At 38.7% G+C, this 18,591-nt stretch overlaps 1 protein-coding gene across 1 annotated transcript in view; it reads left to right on the top strand.

Annotated features, from left to right (window-relative positions):
- The window catches only part of GUCY1A2 (guanylate cyclase 1 soluble subunit alpha 2), a 150,015-nt gene that overhangs the window by 20,008 nt on the left and 111,416 nt on the right, over window positions 1-18,591 (top strand). The window contains exon 4 of the mRNA XM_064645213.1: window positions 6,673-7,391. Coding sequence (XP_064501283.1) covers window positions 6,673-7,391 — 719 coding nt within the window. The remainder of the gene's footprint in view (window positions 1-6,672; window positions 7,392-18,591) is intronic.

The following is an 18,591-nucleotide window of genomic DNA, read 5'->3' as shown; positions in this document are numbered from 1 at the left end:
ACCCCCCTCCATTTCCTGTTCTTAATATCTCATCTGAGCTTCCTATGTCAACAGTTTGGAGCAGAATCTTTTATACATATGCTTAGCTCAGATGATCAGGTCCTCCCCAAGAGGCGACAATACAATGATATTTCTATGATTGGTCAGGGGACAGGGAAAGAAAGCACCTCATTAAAAGTGAATAAAACAAATATTATAGGTGAACAAGTGTGAGGAATTATTTTTAACAGTAATTCTCATTTATGTTCTATGAAATCTTGAAAGATATTCAGACCCTATATGTCACTGTAAGAGAACTGTAGTACAAATTTTACAGTAGTGTCTCAATCATATGTAAAGGCATAAAATGTTGCTATTTTATTTATATAAAAGGTAAATAAATAAATTTGTATAAATTTGTATAAAAGGTAATATAAAAATACCATCTGGATTCCCAGGATGAGATAAATTCACAATCATAGTGAACTAAGATCAAAGCCTTTTATACAGTAATTACATACTGGTACTAAGCTCACTTAACTTTCCCTACCATCTGAAATTATTCTTTGGAATTCTGAACTGCTACCTGTCTTTCTGTCCAAAAGGCTGTTTAAGGAAAAGATCTTATTCCTGCCAAAAATCTCATAATCCAAAAACATTTAAGAGATATTTGCTGTATCTGAAGGTGGAAAATTCTTCTTCCATTCACAGTATGAGGTGTGGAATTGCATATTGAATTTTTCCATCCCCTTAAGGTATGATATTTACAGATTCTTAGTGAGTAACTCCAAAAAAAAAAGAAGTCCTTTCCGTGCCAAAGGAATCAGATGCTGGCTGCTCTGCAGCCATTGTTTTCACTTTTAGGAAGAAATGGATAGCTTGTACCTGCTTCTGCATACTCTACCAATTAATGGATTACTTTGATGTATTTATTACACTATTCATCTCTGCTTGTTTCTGAAAAGCCTATGATTTGTGATTTTCTTTATGGAAACAGATTCCTATCTAATTTTCCCTCTTGATAATGTACAAAATACTTAGAAATACTGTATTAATTCCTTGACATTTTATAGAGGGTTCACAGTTCACAGAAATTGCTGAAAAGAAAGTGAAGACCTTTTACTAGCATGTTATTACAGAATGAAGTCATCTATTTCTGCTTCAGTTCAGTGAAATACTTAATTTGTACTTTGAACCTGTTCTTAAAGACTTAGGTAATTTGGAATCTGGCCCACAAGTACAGGATATCTTCTTTTAATATTTTGAGACACTTTTTCAAAGAATAGTAGTAGACCTCATATAGTACTTTGGTCATAGTCCCAAAGTGTTTTGTAGTGGAGACTCATAGCAATATTTTCATTCTATGGTTTCTTTTACTCAATTTCATATGCAAATGTGCATATTTAGTTTCTCTCCAGTATGGGCTACAATAAAAATGAGATTGTAAGAAAAAGCAGCAAAAGGAAACTACTCAGAAAAAAAAATTAGGGTTAAGACATGTGATTTGTTCTCTCAAAGTAGGTTAAGTAGTAGGAACATAGTACATCCCTTTCCAAGAGGAAAGCAAACTGAGATTGACGAATTTTTAGAATTTCATTTAGTGTATTAGTAAATATGTAAATGTGTGTAAATAGCAGAAGCTCAAAATAATAAATTACTTCGGCTGGGTAACAGCAGAGTGTTAGGATGATTTTTGCTTTTTTTGTATCACTACCATTTAGTGGAGTGTCTTGGTGAAACTAAGGAAGGCTTTTTCCTACTGATTAATTGCAAGCAAGGGCTCATTAGAAAGCTGTATTGGGGTCAGACATGAGGTGATGTGGGAGCGCAGTGGCCTCTGCATTTGGAAGTGCTGAGCACCCATACAAGATCTCAAACATTATTTTTTTCTGGGCAGCTGAATGAAAATTTTGCTTAGAGGTCCACAGTGAAAAAGAAAGAATGGAAATCCCTGCTTTTCAGAAAGGAATAGCAAATTGTCAATTTTGCTGGACAGAAGTTGATTCACATTTTCAGAGCCATCTTCAATTTGAATTATTCCATTGCAAAATTAAACAGAGAAACAATTTAATGTGAGATGAGTTTGAAAAGGTTGGACTTTTTGTGTAGGTGTATAACCTGAAGGTTATAAGAAAAGATTATTTTGATTTTGCCTTTTCGCAGAATAAAAGAAAAAGAAAAACATACCAAATACTCTGAAATTGGAAATCATGCCAAATGTAATTTTTAAAGGTAGTTACTATGCTGTAGAGGTCTCCAAATGTAATAAAGTTGTGCTGGTTTAAAGGTAAACCAACAGGGGAAATGAACCCAACTCAAAAGAGAGATTATAAATCAGAATAACAATTTAATAAAATAATACAATAAGTACGATTATACAGACAAACAATTGGTTTTAACCCACAAAACCCAAATGTATAACCCAGCACCTCGGAGCATGAACAGAGTGGTGTTCATTGGGCCCCCTGAGTCCAAAGGAAAAGGAGAGGGGAAAACCCATTGGTGAGAGTGCTGTTGCAGTCTGGTCAAGAGTGGTGATTGCAGTCTGGTTGAAAAGTGGTGGTTGCAGTCCAGTCGAGAGTGGTGGTTGCAGTCTGGTTGAGAGCGGTGATCTGCAGTCTTCCTCTGGGTCCCATGAGTGGTTAAAAAAGTCCCAAGACCTCAAGATTATATATTGTCCAGTTCAGGCAGGAATGCCCAGTATCTCCCTCAAGGCGGGGAGTTCCACAATGGGTGTGAGGACAGGAGCATCCTCTTATCTCGCAGGCCTCTTAACACCCAGTTTATAGCCTGAGGAGTCAGGCCTGCTCTGGGCAGATGGTGTAAATGGTCTATTGATAACAGTTTCTGGGAAATGGCATGGAAGGCTATAGAATACACAGTTTTGGGTTACAGCCATACAGTGATGAACTGATCCCAGCTGTTCTAACTAGAACAAAAGTATGCACTATAGAGACAATGAATTCTAGAATTTATTCTTTTTAAGAATAAATTTATTCTTTTTAAGAATACATTTTTCTATACGTAATAAAACTGTCTCCCAATTTGGTATTGTCCCGGTTTCATCTGGGATAGGGTTAATTTCTTCTCAGTAGCTGGTACAGAGCTGTGTTTTGGATTCAGCATGAAAATAATGTTGATAACACACTGATGTTTTGGTTGTTGCTAAGTAGTATTTATCCTAAGTCAAGGACTTTTTTTGTGTCTCATGCTCTGCCAGTGAGGAGGGGCACAACAAAGCTGGGAGGGAGCATAGCTGGCCAAAGGAATATTCAATGCCACAGAACGTCATGCCCAGTATATAAACTGGTGGAGTTACCTGGAAGGGGGGCCAGTTTGGGTTCGGGGACAAGGTCTGGCATCAATCAGTGGGTGGTGAGCAGTTGTATTGTGCATCACTTGTTTTTCTTTATTATTTCCTTTTCTTTCAATTATTAAATTGTTCTTAACCTACAAGTTTTACTTTTGGTTCTTCTCCTCATTCCACTGGGATAAGGGGGTGAGCAAGTGGCTGCATGGTGCTTAGTTGCCAGCTGGGCTTAAACTACAATAGGTATGTGTAGTGATATGTGTAGGGAGAAAACCCACATAAGATATTCAGAAGATTGTGATCACTTATATGTTTCATCATTTATAATGAAAAGATTATATGAAAATGTTATAATGAAGTATTTACAGAGTTAATGCTAGGTATGCATCTGTTCATCATTTGTTTCAATAGGAGAGGCAGGAATAAGTCAGTAAGAAATACATACAAAATATTTTGTGCCACTTCACACAAACACATCACTGAAGCAAATAGCCTTGTACAGAAATATGTGTGTTTGTATAATAGGAATTTATTAAATAGATATTTTTGCTTTAGTGGAAAAATATGCTTCAAGCAAAAAAATCTCTTGTTGGTAAGGCTTGGGAAGAAACTTCCCTGATAGGTACATTATGCATTTTTGTTTTAGAGGGTTGTTTGACTTAATTTAAATTTTCTCGGTTTCTCATAGTATCTCTTAGTGTCTGTTGTTAGAGAGAAAATTCCTGTCTAAGGAGACCAGCAGTTTGGTTGAGTTTGGTCATTTTTCTATTAGAGCTAATCTAATTTTCTGCTGGTACTGTGTGTAACTCAATTCCAAGCTAAACTGTTTTTAAAAGTAGTAGCACGTCCTTGAGCCAGGTCATTTACCTGCATTTCATAGTATAATTCATGTTGCTTGGAGTCAGTATGTTGCATCCAGATTGAACAGGCAATCCTCCAGGATGGATGACAAGACCAAGCTAAAACAATCAGCAAAACCTTGGGCCAAATACTGAGATTCCAATTAATGATAATGAGATGAGGCTTGCATATGTAGCAGTAAAGTACAGGAGCGATCAGTTCTGCAAACCCTATTTTCACTTAGTGGTACCAGGGCAACCCACTGTTTTACTGTAATTTTATAGGCGAACTTTAAAGACAGTTCACCTATACTGTTGTTTTGGGCAGCTTTGTGGGGTTTATTTGGTCATTTGTCTGAATAGCCCCAGGGTTTCTGATACTGTTCTGTTCCCATGCTTTCAGAGCCTCTGCAATCTTACAGCCTTGGGTGCCTTTGCTAGGCTGCTCACTTTTACACACAGACTAAAACTGCTCCCAGTTCACTCTACAGAACAATGAGATTTAAAATATGAATATCTGTTTGTGTATGAATATGAATATGATGATTTCTTAGCTTCTTGCTATTAATATTCAGTTATGACATTATTGATATGGGTTAGAATTTAATTATTTTTGGGCTATAGTGAATATATTTGTGTAAGGTATTACAGCACCATGTTATACAGACGTAGTGGCAATGAGTCAGGAATTGGCACACAGTCTTCTGAGTCAGGATATTAGGGGGCATTGTGTACCAGAGGTACTTTCTTTTGGCTTAACTGCAGAGCTGACCATCTGTGGTCATAAAAGATCCTGGGAATATTTTTGTAATAACCTAGTTTAGTGACCAAATTTGATTATGAGTAATGGCATTTGAGTGAACTTTCCCAAATTACTACTATTACTGCTCTTATAAAATATGCTTTGTCATGTTCTCATGTTGTCATATTTATATATGTAATTTTATGAATTTTAATTGGCTATTAATCATAAAAATTCCAAACAAAACTATCATTGGAGATTGCAAAGCTGGGGAACACTCACATCCCTTGTGCATATTGATCATTATAACTATGCCTGTGTGCATAAGGCAGTTCAGACACTGCCTTGAGATTATTAAAGGTTATAGTCTGCAAACAACATGACTACTTCTGTCCCATTTTACCTCTTGGGCATAAAAGTCGCTTATCACACTGTTCTTCCCAAGCATCCAAGCAATCTAAACAATGCGAAGTTCAGTGATCTGCAGGGATATTATCAATGCTATAAAGAATGCTGAATACAGATAAAAATAAAGGGCCTGTTGTGCCCTCAGGAAAGAAATAACTGCCCTTCATTTCTGTTTGAATTTAGGATAAATATTAAGGTGTTTGACTAGCTGATTGAAATGTGATGTGATTTGATTGTAATACATTGAAGGAACTATGTTAATTCCTATATTAATTTCCTTTGAAAATTCTTGCTGGATGTTTGTAGTTCACATACAGCTGATTCACACTTCTTTTTATTCTATTACATCTTAAAAGAATGCAAACATATGTGATGAATTTTGTAACTCTGCTACGATATAGGGATTATATACTGACAAAACTTAACAGAGCAAAACTTAACTTGAAATAAAACAGAGGAAAATGTTTAATAACCATCTCAAAAATATTTTTCTAGGTTATCCTTAAAATGGCAAATAACAAACTGGAACAGGATCTGATACATTTCCATTACTGATATTTTTTCATCACTTCAGCAATACCAGCCTTATCACCTCTGTAAATCAAAACCTTTTGAATTTCTGTGATGGAAACTTGAAGTGACATTGTGAGATATCACAGAGTTGTCCTGTCTAGCAGTTTAGATTGCTCTAAGAGGCAGGGTTTTTTAAGGATGGATAAGTGTAGGTAGAAGCCTAAAATGGAAAAGTTTTGCTCTCCTTTGCAGGCAACCAAAAAGAAGTAATTATTCCTTTGTATCTTCTGGCAGAGCCTAATGCCTATAATGATAGAAGTATTTTGACTGAAAAAAACCCCAAAATGCACAACACCACTCTACCAGCTATTAAAGTGTCATCTGACTGCAGGGTTTTTACATTGCTTATGGAAAGCCAAACACCTGACTTTGAGCTCTTCCAGTAGTTTATTCTTCAACCTGGGGGGAGCTGGATCCCTCACAGAGGCAGTGAACAGAGGGATTATAAAAGTAGAAGCCTCATTTTTGAATGAGGAAGGTCAGCAGTGGAAGGGCTGCAGCCATGGCTGGGTGCATTCACACAGTGGACTGCATGTGACATGTGAAAGTCAGGGAAGTTGTAACGTATCCTGGATTCCAGCAGGGAAAGGGAGACAGGCCCACAAATAACTGAGACAGCAAGCTGAAAGCATGAGGACTTAAAATGACAGGCAAAAATGGCTTCTATGGTTATTCCCAACCACCACAGAAAACCTATGGGTTAGTTATCCAGTGAAAAAGCCACTCTCACTGACTTGGAAAAATATTAGCAAATAGAGGACAAAGGCAAAATGTGACACAGTAACATTTGTTATTGATATCAGTGTCTCCTTGTCCTATAGGTCTGAAGTTTGAGGAAATGCAAGAAAAGTTTGGGGAGGAATTCTTCAATATCTGCTTTGATGAGAATGAAAGAGTTCTTCGAGCTGTAGGTGGGACCCTTCAAGACTTCTTCAATGGCTTTGATGCTTTGCTGGAGCATATTAGAACTTCATTTGGAAGACAGGCCACCCTGGAATCCCCTTCTTTCCTATGCAAAGAACTCCCTGAAGGCAATCTCATGCTTCATTACTTTCACCCACATCAGATTGTGGGATTTGCAATGACAGGAATGATAAAAGCAGCAGCAAAGAAGATTTACCACTTGGAAGTGGAAGTAGAACAGGTCACAAATGATAAGTTGTGTTCAGAGGGGACAAACCCAGGTAACTGCAGTTGTCTGACTTTCCTTATCAAAGAACATGAAAATGCAAATATCACAAAAGCACTTCCACCAGGAACTTCCCAGTCCCCCTTAGACCTGAGGATTAGCATCAGCACCTTCTGCAGAGCTTTCCCCTTTCACCTGATGTTTGATCCAAACATGCTGGTTCTCCAGCTTGGAGAAGGTCTTAGGAAGCAGCTCAGATGTGACACTCATAAAACCCTGAAATTTCAAGACTGCTTCGACATAGTTTCTCCTAAAATCAGTGCCACATTTGAACGAGTTCTCCTGAGATTATCTACTCCCTTTGTCATTCGGACCAAACTTGAGGATTCCGACTCTGAAAATAAAGATAAGGTAAGAACATTAATTTGCAAGGGGATGTGCTTATATGTGTGTGATAGGAGAGGATTATTTACTCAGAGAAAAGCAGCTCAAGTCCTGTGTGCTTAGAAAGCTCACTCATGCCTTGCAAACAGGGGCTAAGTGATATTCCCCAACCAAGTGAATATTTTCCTAAATTATTTATAAACTTTGCCTGTGATGTTGTAGCAAATTGTGACATTGCACTATTCAGAAAGTTCTGCACTGTGGAGTTGAATAGTGCAGCTTAAATCAAAAGGATGAGGAATTTTACAAAATACCTATAGCTAATCCTTAATTTCATTCCAGCTATATTATGGTAACAATAATAGTTTTTAAGATGTTTACTAGAGACTAGCTTTTGCTATTTTTTTTGAAAGATTCCCACTGCAGGAGTCACATTGCCACCTTATTATATCTTTCCTACTTTGGAATGCTGCTTTCCTATATGTTTCTTCTTACCTCTTACCCTGCACTCAAGGAAAAAAGAACTGTAAGTGGTATGGAGCATCACTTACACCAGTTTTAATGCTTTCCAGTCATTTAAATAGGCACTTGTCCTCCTACACTACCTTTTCACCTCAATGTTTTAGGAGAAAGCTGCCTTAACTAGTGAGCCCTGTGTTGAGTTCAGTGCATTCTAGGTGAGTAAGCTGAGAACGTGTCTTTAGAGTGGACTTCTCCAGAGGTTGAATGGAGTTTGTCTCACTGCCTATCCTTGAATTATGGGAATGCTTTTGGGTGTGAAGTTGGGTTCCAGCTTTTATGCACCAAGCTACATAATGCTAACATTAAGGCTTGCTTAAGGCTTGAAAGGCTTCCTGCCTTGGAAATACTGCTGCCATTAATTGAACAAATTATTAATTTTCAGGGGTTTTAAGAGGTAGCCCCCAAGAATACTCATCTCAATCCCCCTAGACACCTAGGTTCTGCCTATGGGTGCCACACTGACCATTTAGGTGGTCTGGATACAGCTTGAGAAACTCCAGCCCAGTTTTGCTGCTTGCACTGGGCCAGCATTTCAGAAAAACTCCTGTGGTAACTGCATATTGAGTTCTGGGTTCTTTTCAATTCACTGAGGTGATAGTTCCAGTGGAGGCACATCCCACAGGGCAGTGGAGGATTGCAGTTGAGCCAGGGGAACCCCAGGGGAGTGCCAGAACCACCAGGAGCTGGCAGCTTTCACCAGAGTGGCTGTTGAGGTGTAGGCAGGGCCAGGAGTAGCAGCAGTCACATCTACTCCCTAAAAGACAGCCCTAGGGAGTGTGAAACCTCATAGCACCATCTAGTACATAGAGGGGGCCTACAAGAAAGCTGGAGAGGGACTTTTCACAAGGGCATGTAGTGATAGGACAAAGGGGAATGGCTTTAAACTAAAAGAGGGTAGGTTTAGATTCGATATTAGGAAGAAATTCTTTACTGTGAGGGTGTTGAGGCACTAGAATAGGTTTCCCAGAGAAGCTGTGGATGCCCCATCCCTGAAGGTGTTCAAGGCCAGGTTGAGTGGGGCTTTGAGCAAGCTGATGTTGTGAAAGGTGTCCCTACCCAGAGCAGGGTGGAACTGGATGATCTTTAAGGTCCCTTCCAAACCAAACCATTTTATGTTTCTGTGGTTCAAAATATAGCCACTTCTTACTGCAGCAATGATTTCCATCTCCTCTTTGGCAATACTCTTTGGATGAAACAATAAACATGTTTCTGACGCATTTTCCTTTGGAAACAACATGTTCCCCCAAGAGAAGCAAAATAGTGCTTTTCATTTTGTGTTAGTTGATGTAGTTCAACATGCTTAAAACCAAAAGGGAGTTTGAGATAATTGTTTCTTGTGTGAAAGAGTCTCGTTTCATGCACCTTCCTCCTGTGCAGCCTGCCTATCCCTCTCAGACACCTTCCCCTGCCCCGGGGCAGTCACAGCCCTTCAACCATCCTCTGCTCTTCATGAATCTGCTGTAAATCACTCTGAAAAAGAAGAAAGTTTAGATCTGGGAGGGAGGCTTTTAAAGCATTTTTCCCTTTTTAGTTGCAAGTTAAACACAATATATTCTCTTACCTGGGGAGGTTTCATATTCTTGTGGCTTGCTCTTAGGAAAAGTGGCAGGAGTGGAGCTTGCTAGAGGCAGGGTTTAGTAGCCAGTTTGTGAAGCAACTCTCACTTGAAATGGTTATTCTGTACCATCAAGCTGTGCAGTTCTGAATGCATCCTTGTGTCATTGCTGTAGTTTGTACCATGTGTCATTACAGATGGGTAATGAATTGAATCAGTGGTGGGCCCACTTACCACTTGGGAGAGTGACCCTCTGTATCTTAAAGTCATGTGTAGAGTGAGACCCTGGACAGCAAGTGTCAGTACTAGCACCACAGAAAAAGGGGATAGCAGTAAAGAAAATCCTTTGTCTGCCAGCAGTTAGGAGAAAAATTGTCTCTTGAAGAGTAAGGTGTAAATGAAACATAAAAGGGTGATAGTGAGGTGCAGGGGAGCTAAGGTAAATGTTGTGTTGCAGGCACGGGAATTAATTTGATAACATCAGTTTAGCTAAGAGGTATTTTCTTCTGTCTCACCCATTTTATAAGCACTTTACAGAAGTTTTTGTTTGTGAATAGTTAACAAAAAGATCAGCATATGATGCATTTTGCTAGATATTCCCTTTTTTAAAAAAATGAAAAGTTTCACAGTTTTGGAAGCTGTGATTGTCTTGCTTACGTAGATTTTGAGAGGAGAGACACAGCAGTACAGCTTATGTCATGCTCAAGTCCTTTATGGATAAAAAAGTAGACTGAGCCTTGGGAACTGCATGCCATATTATTTTCCCATAGCTCATGTCACTCATGTAGCTTGTTTAGGAATTCTTTCCAATTTGCAAACACTTGTTTGGAAGTTGAATATTAGGCAGGTGGATCAGTGGCTGTAAGCATGAGAAGTCATGAGAAACTGACTTAGGTATTTACCTATTTACCTATTTCTCTGTAACACATCTCTATTCAGTTCATGCTGGAATTGCATCCCACTTATAACTGTTTATCTTTTTTTTTTCAATAGAATTCTGACTTTGCAATAACCAACACTTTTCAGACTTGGTTACCTTAAATGGCAGTTGTAGGCCTGTGACTCAGACAGCTCTGCTGCAGTTTTAAAGCTGTTCAGAGAGCTTAGTGTTTCCTCAAAAAAAAAATAAAATTAAAAGGCTTTGTAATGAACAGAAGACCTTTCAATCTCTCTTCAAAAGACTTTTGTCTTAATTTCAATACATAAATTATATATTTTTTTCAGATTTGCAGTAAGAAAGACTCACACCAGCTCTATGTTAAGATGAAAGTAAGTCACAAATCATGATCTTTTCCTAACTAAACACCCATAAGAAAAATGAAAAAAACCCACCTGTCCTGACTTTCAGGGTGCTTAGTGCTTGTCCCATTAATTTAAAGGCTCTTTTGTGTGCTTCAATTTACTGGTATTTGAATCACTGGAATAAATAACACTATCCTAAATTTCTAATGTAAGTCCTATGAGGTCTGGGTGATAGGTAGTACTTCCTGTGGAGCTGTATGTACATCTTTGCAGAAGCACAGCCTCATGCATTAATATCTCAGCAAAGTTTTGTTAATTTGATAGTTTTGTTAATTTGATATATCACCGGTTATTCATTGGAGCTCAGAGCATTTACAGGATCCCATTGTTCTAGGGACCAAGCAGAAGAAAAGAACTCTCCACCTGAAGAATATGGACACCTAGCTTTAATTCCAATTTTCAACATTATTTTTACTTCTGAGTCATAATTCTAATGTTTTAGTGTTTGCTTGGCTGATATGTCTGTCTCCATTATACAATAGACACATGTGGACAATGCAAGCATTTATTTCACAAAGTACTAAGCATTAGGTCTTTACTCTTCCTGACTTTACCTGTACTTATAAGTTTGCAATTAAACCCACGTGTAAGTCTGTGAATAATCAAATTCTACAAAGTAATATAGAGTAAGACAGGATGTAATGATTTGCTTCCATCCTTTCTTCCCTCCATCCTTCTGTCTTTCAATTTTATTTTCTGCAGTAATCAAGTTACCCACACTGATGCTTTGGGTTTTTCCTCTTGATTATTCTACATGTTGAAAATTTTCTGTAGTAACAATAATGACTGTCTTTAGATCAGGATTCCTAGTAAAGAGGTCTTTAGATATATAAATGCTGAATTTCTGAGGTTTCCAGTTTTCCCATGCAGCTAAATTCTTGTTATTGTTTGTTGTTTGTAGTATGGTATTAACCAGATGCTGAAGGGACTATTAGGGTCCCGTTACTCTACTTCTTATAGAAACATTCTGTTGTTTTTCACGTTTCACACTAATTTTTATTTAGGGTTTCTTTTGTGCATTTAACCAGAGTGCTTCACTAGCATCTGGTCAGATTTTCCAAATTTTGGGTATTATCCCTACATAACAAGGTCACAAATCTTGCTATTTCACCTCCCTAAGGAAACTCATTCCCCGCCTCCCTCTCTGGGAGCAATTACTTATTGCAACAATCAAAAATACATTTATTGAGACAGTTCACCATTTGGGATTGATAGCTTATAGCCTCACATATTTAACATAACAGTACTTCACAGTAGTTCAAAGAATGTTAGTGGAATCACTTATGGAATAAGAAATAATTTAAATTGAGAGGACTAGGTCTGAACTCATCTGATGGAGTGTTCTGAAATCCATGTCAAGCCGATCCACTGAGGTTTCCTTCCCATGAAGGTACTAACGTGAGAGAGCCGATAACCCAGTAGTAAGTTGTGAATGTAACAGGAGGAGAGGTTGATGTCCCTCCCAACATTTCTTGACCAGACAAGGGCTGGAAGCTCCTGATAGGTACTTCCTGAGTGCAGTCGTTTGCTGACTATAATAATGAACAAGGCCATCTGTGACATGTTATAAATACTCATCTCCTTGACAGTACAGTGAGATGGCTGGAATTGCTTCAATTTTTGGCTGAATGGGAATACAAGGAACGACTCTCCTGGTATTCCGCTTCTGGCTAATGTCCTCCTCATGTGCCACTCCTGTGCCATAAGTGCTGGGCAGATTGAGAGGAGGTGGGGCTGCCCTCACAGGGAACCACAGTCCCTGAGGCTTCGATCCAGACTCAGTCCTCTTGGTGCATGGATTGACAGGATGAGCCCTACTAGCACTGGTTTGTGGGCACCTTTCTGAAACTGTGACTTGGCATGCACTTGGCAAGAAATTTGAAAGTGAATTGTGAAAGAAATTATTTGGTTCCCCGCCAGATACTGTGCAGCTGTATTTTCTTTGTATTGTTGCTCTTCTGCTCAGACTAACAGCCCTTTTCCACCTTTGAAATAAATCAGTTTTTAGAAGGATACTCACTGGCCTTTGACTTAGGCCTGTGAACACTTTTGGAACTTGTCTAAGAATAAAGCTGGCACCTAAAACTGCAGTATTGGAGGTATCCAGACTTTTTTTGGTGGAATGTATTAATTTTGAATATGCCATTTTATTAAAATAATAACCTCCTAGTTAACAGTTCAGCAAAATATGTTCTGGCAAAAAATTTACTTTGTTTATATATGTGAGTCAAAATGTTTTGTTCAATAATTTTAGATATAAAATACATTTTATTAGGAAAAAGTTTTACATTATAAATTATAATACAACATTTAAAATATTAAACACTGTGTTTGACAAAAATAATCCTTTGAAATTTTTATATTGCAAGAAATTCTAAATGCCTCATATAATTCAGATTTTCAAGAAACACCAATTCTGTAATTATAAAATGTCCAGCAGAATAGTAGAGGAGGCTTTTTATAGCTCTGCTGATGGTGCAGGCTCTCTGAGCCAGTGCCTCATTTGTTGTCAGTGGGGAGGAGAGGTTTGTGGTGGATGAGCTAGACTGCCCCAGCAGGAAATTGTCCGAATGTACTGATTTAGATAGATGCAAAATAAATAAAAATAATCCAGACCAAAGCCAACATTAAAAAAACAACCAACTAACCCTGTGTCTGAAAGGTTAGATTCTAAAGTATTTAGGTAGACATATAGTAACAACTGTTCATTTTAAAAGGTAGGCTGATTCAGTGGAAGCCAGTGGGAGTTTCCCCTGTTCATTTTCATTGTTTTGTTCAACGGAGTAGTTATTCATCTAGTCCTTCTTCCATAGCATACTTGCGTGCCACCTCTAAGTCAAATACTCCTTTCAGTCACTCAGCTGTGTATTTGCCATGTATGATGGGGCAACTCTGGATGTACATACAGATGGGAGAATGAGTGCCATGGAAAGGGATCTGTGAGTCCTGGTCAATGGCAAGCTGAACATGAGTCAGCAGTGCCCTGGCAGACAGGAGGGCCAACTGTGTCCTGGGGGGAATCAGGCAAAATATCGCCAGCCAGTCAAGGGAGTTGATTGTCCTGCTCTGCTCTGCACTGGTGCAGCCTCACCTGGAATATTGTGTGCAGTTTTGGGTGCCACAAAATAAGAAAGATATTAAGCCATTAGAGAGCATCCAAAGGAGAGCCACAAGGATGGTGAATGGCCTTGAGGGGAAGCTGCATGAGAAGCAGCTGAGGTCACTTGGTCTGTTCAGCATGGAGAAGAGGAGACTGAGGGGAAACCACATCACAGGCCACAGCTTCCTCACAAGGGGAAGCAGAGGCACTTCACTCCAATGACTAGAGACACAATCTGAGTAAATGGCATGAAGCTGTGTCAGGAGAGGCTTAGGTTAGATATTAGGAAAAGGTTCTTCACCCAGAGGGTGGTTGGGCACTGTAACAGGCTCCCCAGGGAAGTGGTCACAACACCAAGCCTCCCAGAATTCAAGAAGTGCTTGGACAACACTGTCAGGCACATGGTGTGATTCTTGGGGCTGTCCTGTGTGGGGCCAGGAGTTGGACTTTGATGAACCTTGTGGGTTCCTTCCAACTCAGGATATTGTATGATTCTGTGATGAAAAGTCCACCCAGACCAGCATGCTGATTCTTAGAGTGACCAACAAAAAGTCCTTAGTGAAATACGTAAGAAAAAGTTTAAGCCTGCTATGTTCTTTTCTGTAAAACTCCCTCCTAGCTTTAGCTCTCTGAGAATAAAAGCACATCCTCTTGCAGTAGTATCCAGGATGTGGCACCTAATAGGCCCCCCGCCCCAACCACTCCTCCATTATTTTCTCTAGCACCTTTTGAAACAGGGAAATTCATACTGTCAGCTTCAGTGGCATCCTGTGGACATAAGGTCCACTATTTACTAGAAACTGTGAAGATGAGACTTCTCTGGCCACTTTCAGCCAGGTCTGTGTGGACATTGTGAGCAGAGTGGAGCAGCTATGAAGCAAGCCTGATTACCCATTGCAAAAGCAAAGCACTTTCCCATTGTGTTTGTTGATCATTGGAAACTGTGTAAAAATAATGCTTTTTAATACCAGAAAGTACATTGTCCCCCTTTTTATACTGAGAGTCTATTCTTTATCTGCTACTTCTGTATTTTTGCTCTGGACCAGCTGAATGAAATGAGCAGTCCTGACACTGGCAGAGTAATTTAAAACCCACTGCACACAGTCTTGTGTTTTGCTTTTTCTCAGTAACTGTGTTTTTCCTCCTCTCCTAATAAAATTCAGGCAAAATGGCCTGAAAGTCATTCTAGCATAAGGGGCATCTGTCACTTATGATCTAGGAATTCTGTTTTTTCCTAGAGCTGATTTATTCATGGTCAGTCAGCTTTTGACATTAAGCTCCTATTGCTTGGCAGGCTCATAGAGCTCTCAGAATCAAATTTGTGTCTTCTGTTTCTGCTAATGCTAATATCCCACCTGTTTGCTTGTCAAAATGTGTATGGACTTTGATGCTTTTCAAGATGGATTGGATTGGCTGGCTTGACTGCTTCTAGAGATTGTGATGGGTTATGAGAAACAATACATGACATGACTTTCTTATCTCGTGAACAATTGTGCATTGGAGAACCTTAATATTGTGAAACTGGCCCAAGATTGTTAATATTTCTTCTTTAAGACAGGTAAATGAAAATGTCATTTTAAATGTGTTGTCAGTGATAAGACTGAAGTGTAACAATCTAAAGGTAAAATACTTCCTTCTCATTTCCATTAGCTGAAAACCAGAGAAGCTGTTTGGAAATAGTTTTGTTGACTGAAGTGGTTATTAAAACAATTTGACTCCATGGTAAGCTCTTCCCTCTTATGATTTGTATAATTTTTTATGATAAAGAAACTGCTTGGACATGAAAATGTCCATCTTTCTCTATTTGATTGAAAGCTTTTGAATGGGTTTCTAAATTACAGTAAGTCATAACTAGAACCAAAAAAGTACATTTCATTAATTTTTACATTAAAGGGTGAGAATACTCAGATGCAATGCAGTTTGATTTTCAGGAATGCTTTTTTTCCCTACCTCTTTCTTCCACTGACTAAAATTAAGTATTGATTATTCACAATACATTTTTATCCTTTTCCTCGTTTGCTCATCTGAGTTTCTAAGTGACTATGCTTTTCATGGCATCTAATCTGAATAAGTGCAATGTCAATAAAACACCATTTTCCCTGGGATGGTTGAATCAAAGCAGAAACATTCAGTCACTGTTTACCTTTCTAGTTCCTGTCCTGGCATTTGCAACTGGGCAATGCATGAAGCCAAGCTAAGATTTCTTTTCTGTGTCTCTTTGCAGAGGCTGAAGTGGACTTAGAAAGATGGGGGAAAGCCCTAGTGTCTCCCTGTGGATTGAGTGGGCTTTGTGCATGAGCTCTCAAAAGCACATGGATGGGAAGTCAGAGTCCCTGAGAACATGTGGGTGTGCCTCTGAGCATAAACACTTGAGTTTATTGCTGTGAGGAGCAGTGAATGCAAGGGCTGGCACTATGTGTGTTGTCAGCTTTCAGTTGTAACGTCATTTCTACCCAACAAATGCCAAACCTCCTGCTAACCCTACTGCTGGGACATGCACTGTGCCTGAGTTACCCCAGGTTACTTGCAGAATGACACTGCATGGCCAAAGAGCCCACATGAAAGAGAAAGTTTAGCACTGTTTCTCTCCACCTGAAATTTTGTCTTCAAACCTCAAATTAGGACCCTTCCTATTTGGTTTTGAGTGTTGCTCAGTAGTTTTGGACCAGTTTTAAACTACTTGTCTTGTTTCCTCCATTCATATCTCATAAATATGTAGTCTTTTGAGTTTAAATTGTAATTGACAGCATGGAGTGACTCTAAATATGTTAATTTACTCATGCTCACTAGGCATGCATCTTGTCCTGGATTCTTCATGCTTTATGTCCATGGAAGCAAAGCTCTGAAGTTCAAACACTCTCTATGAAACAGGAACTTTGCTAGGCTGTGGACCCATGCAAAATAGACCATGACTTGTATCTGTGTTTGACCCATTTATACTCTGGGAATGTAGCTGAATCAGTCATTGTAGATTTTGTAGGTCATAAGACTCTAATCAAAGGGAATGCTACTATGAAATAACACCTAGCTGATTTTGCATTAGGAATAGCGAGCAGTAGTATGAAAGAGTGAGATACTAGTGATTTGAAAAAGTCGAGACACTAAAGCCAGGTGCTGATTTGCTAATACCTAGCCAGGTACAGTGTTTCTGATACCTCTGAGCAGTCTTGGATGTGAATAAGTTTGAATAGGTAACATTTTGCTGCCTTTTGCTCTTGCCAAGGAAGGGTGATATTTACCCTTGCTCTTTTTTGCAGAGTCTTCCAAGAGACTGAGAGTCTCAATAACAGCAGATCACCTGTAGCCAGGCAGGTGACCCATGCTAGTAGTGCTCATCATCACTTCAGCATGTGTTTTGCAATTCTTTACACTACTGAGGATGGAGTCACAATTCAAGCGTACAGCCCAGCCAGGCAGACCAGTGGTTGGATAACTGTGGATTTGCTACCCTTTGTCACTTGTGAGTTTTTAGGACGTGCTAAGGCAGGAGTTACCTCACTAACCAACATGTTAGATGTAGAAGTTATGTAAGCCACAAAGCTTAGAAGGAACACAGGGATGTGCCCAGGTTCTTCTGCCAGTGCTAAGCAGTCAGAGGGAAAAAAAAATAATCTAGAGATTTATAATGTGCTGCCTTGAGGATTTCTCAAATTTTTAGCTTGTCTCATTTGTTGTTTTTTTGAATATACCTTTTATAACCATATATATATATTCACGTGCCCTCCAGCTAAACTATCTAGGATACATTTCCTTTTAAAAGTATATAGCACCCACCTCATATCATAACTAAAGAGAGTGAAATGATTTAACTCATAAAATAATGTTTATATGACTTGTTCCTGTCACTGACCTTTGGCTTTTATAAGTGAGGACTTAGTGAGTATCCGAGAAAAGAATTAAATATTCTTTTTTTCACAGACACAAGACAAGCACGTAAGATATTCCAAACACATAATTTTCCTCTTTACTTAAAAGAGAACAAATTTTTTTCTCTTTGCAGATTGCAAACAAATAACAATTTGAGGTGCTTCAACACCTCAAAAAAATGTAAACATTTTAAAATGCAGTCCTAGGTGAAGACATATTTAAATATTATTTTGTACATTTTGACTAATGTAGTTTCTGTCTGCCTTGTGAGTTTTATGTATTTTATAATACTTTTTACTCTGTTCCTTTCTTTCTTTCTAAGAACAGAAATTGATCTTCTTGTTCATTCTGCACAGCTTTTTTCTGTAATGATTCTCATTCTGCTGTGGGCTCACTGGCAAAGCAGGGTTTGTGCAACTATATCAGAAATATAAACATATTCCATTTTAATTTTCACATTACCTTTCTTTTTCTTTGAGAACGTAAAGGTTTAATCCTTTTTACCCTGTGCCTAGAAGGGACTGTCATGAACCTATTGTGTGATCTGCATAATAAAGATTTTAGCTATTGTTTGCTGTATCTTTCTGACAGCATCTCCCTAGGAATATTCCAGTGGCTTTACTGGATTGCTGTTGTGACTGGTGTTGATAGGATCTGATTTTGTACCGTCTCAGTGCTTCCCTCTAGTACTTCCTCCTCAAATGTTGAACTGGTAGCTTTAAAAATGTCTGTTCTAATGAAAATACAGGTCTAGGAGATCCCCCTTAAGACAGTACAGATAATATATTGAAGTGTTTAAAAAACATATGGCTTACGTTGACAGGTTACAAAGATGGCTGCCTCTGAAAATTCATAAAATAAAAGCTTAGTGCTGTGTTTGA

Source organism: Pseudopipra pipra, chromosome 2 (genome assembly GCF_036250125.1).
Source record: "Pseudopipra pipra isolate bDixPip1 chromosome 2, bDixPip1.hap1, whole genome shotgun sequence".
NCBI classification, from domain to species: domain Eukaryota; kingdom Metazoa; phylum Chordata; class Aves; order Passeriformes; family Pipridae; genus Pseudopipra; species Pseudopipra pipra.
The sequence above is the reverse complement of the archived record's forward strand: the minus strand, read 5'-3'. Positions and strand labels throughout refer to the sequence as shown.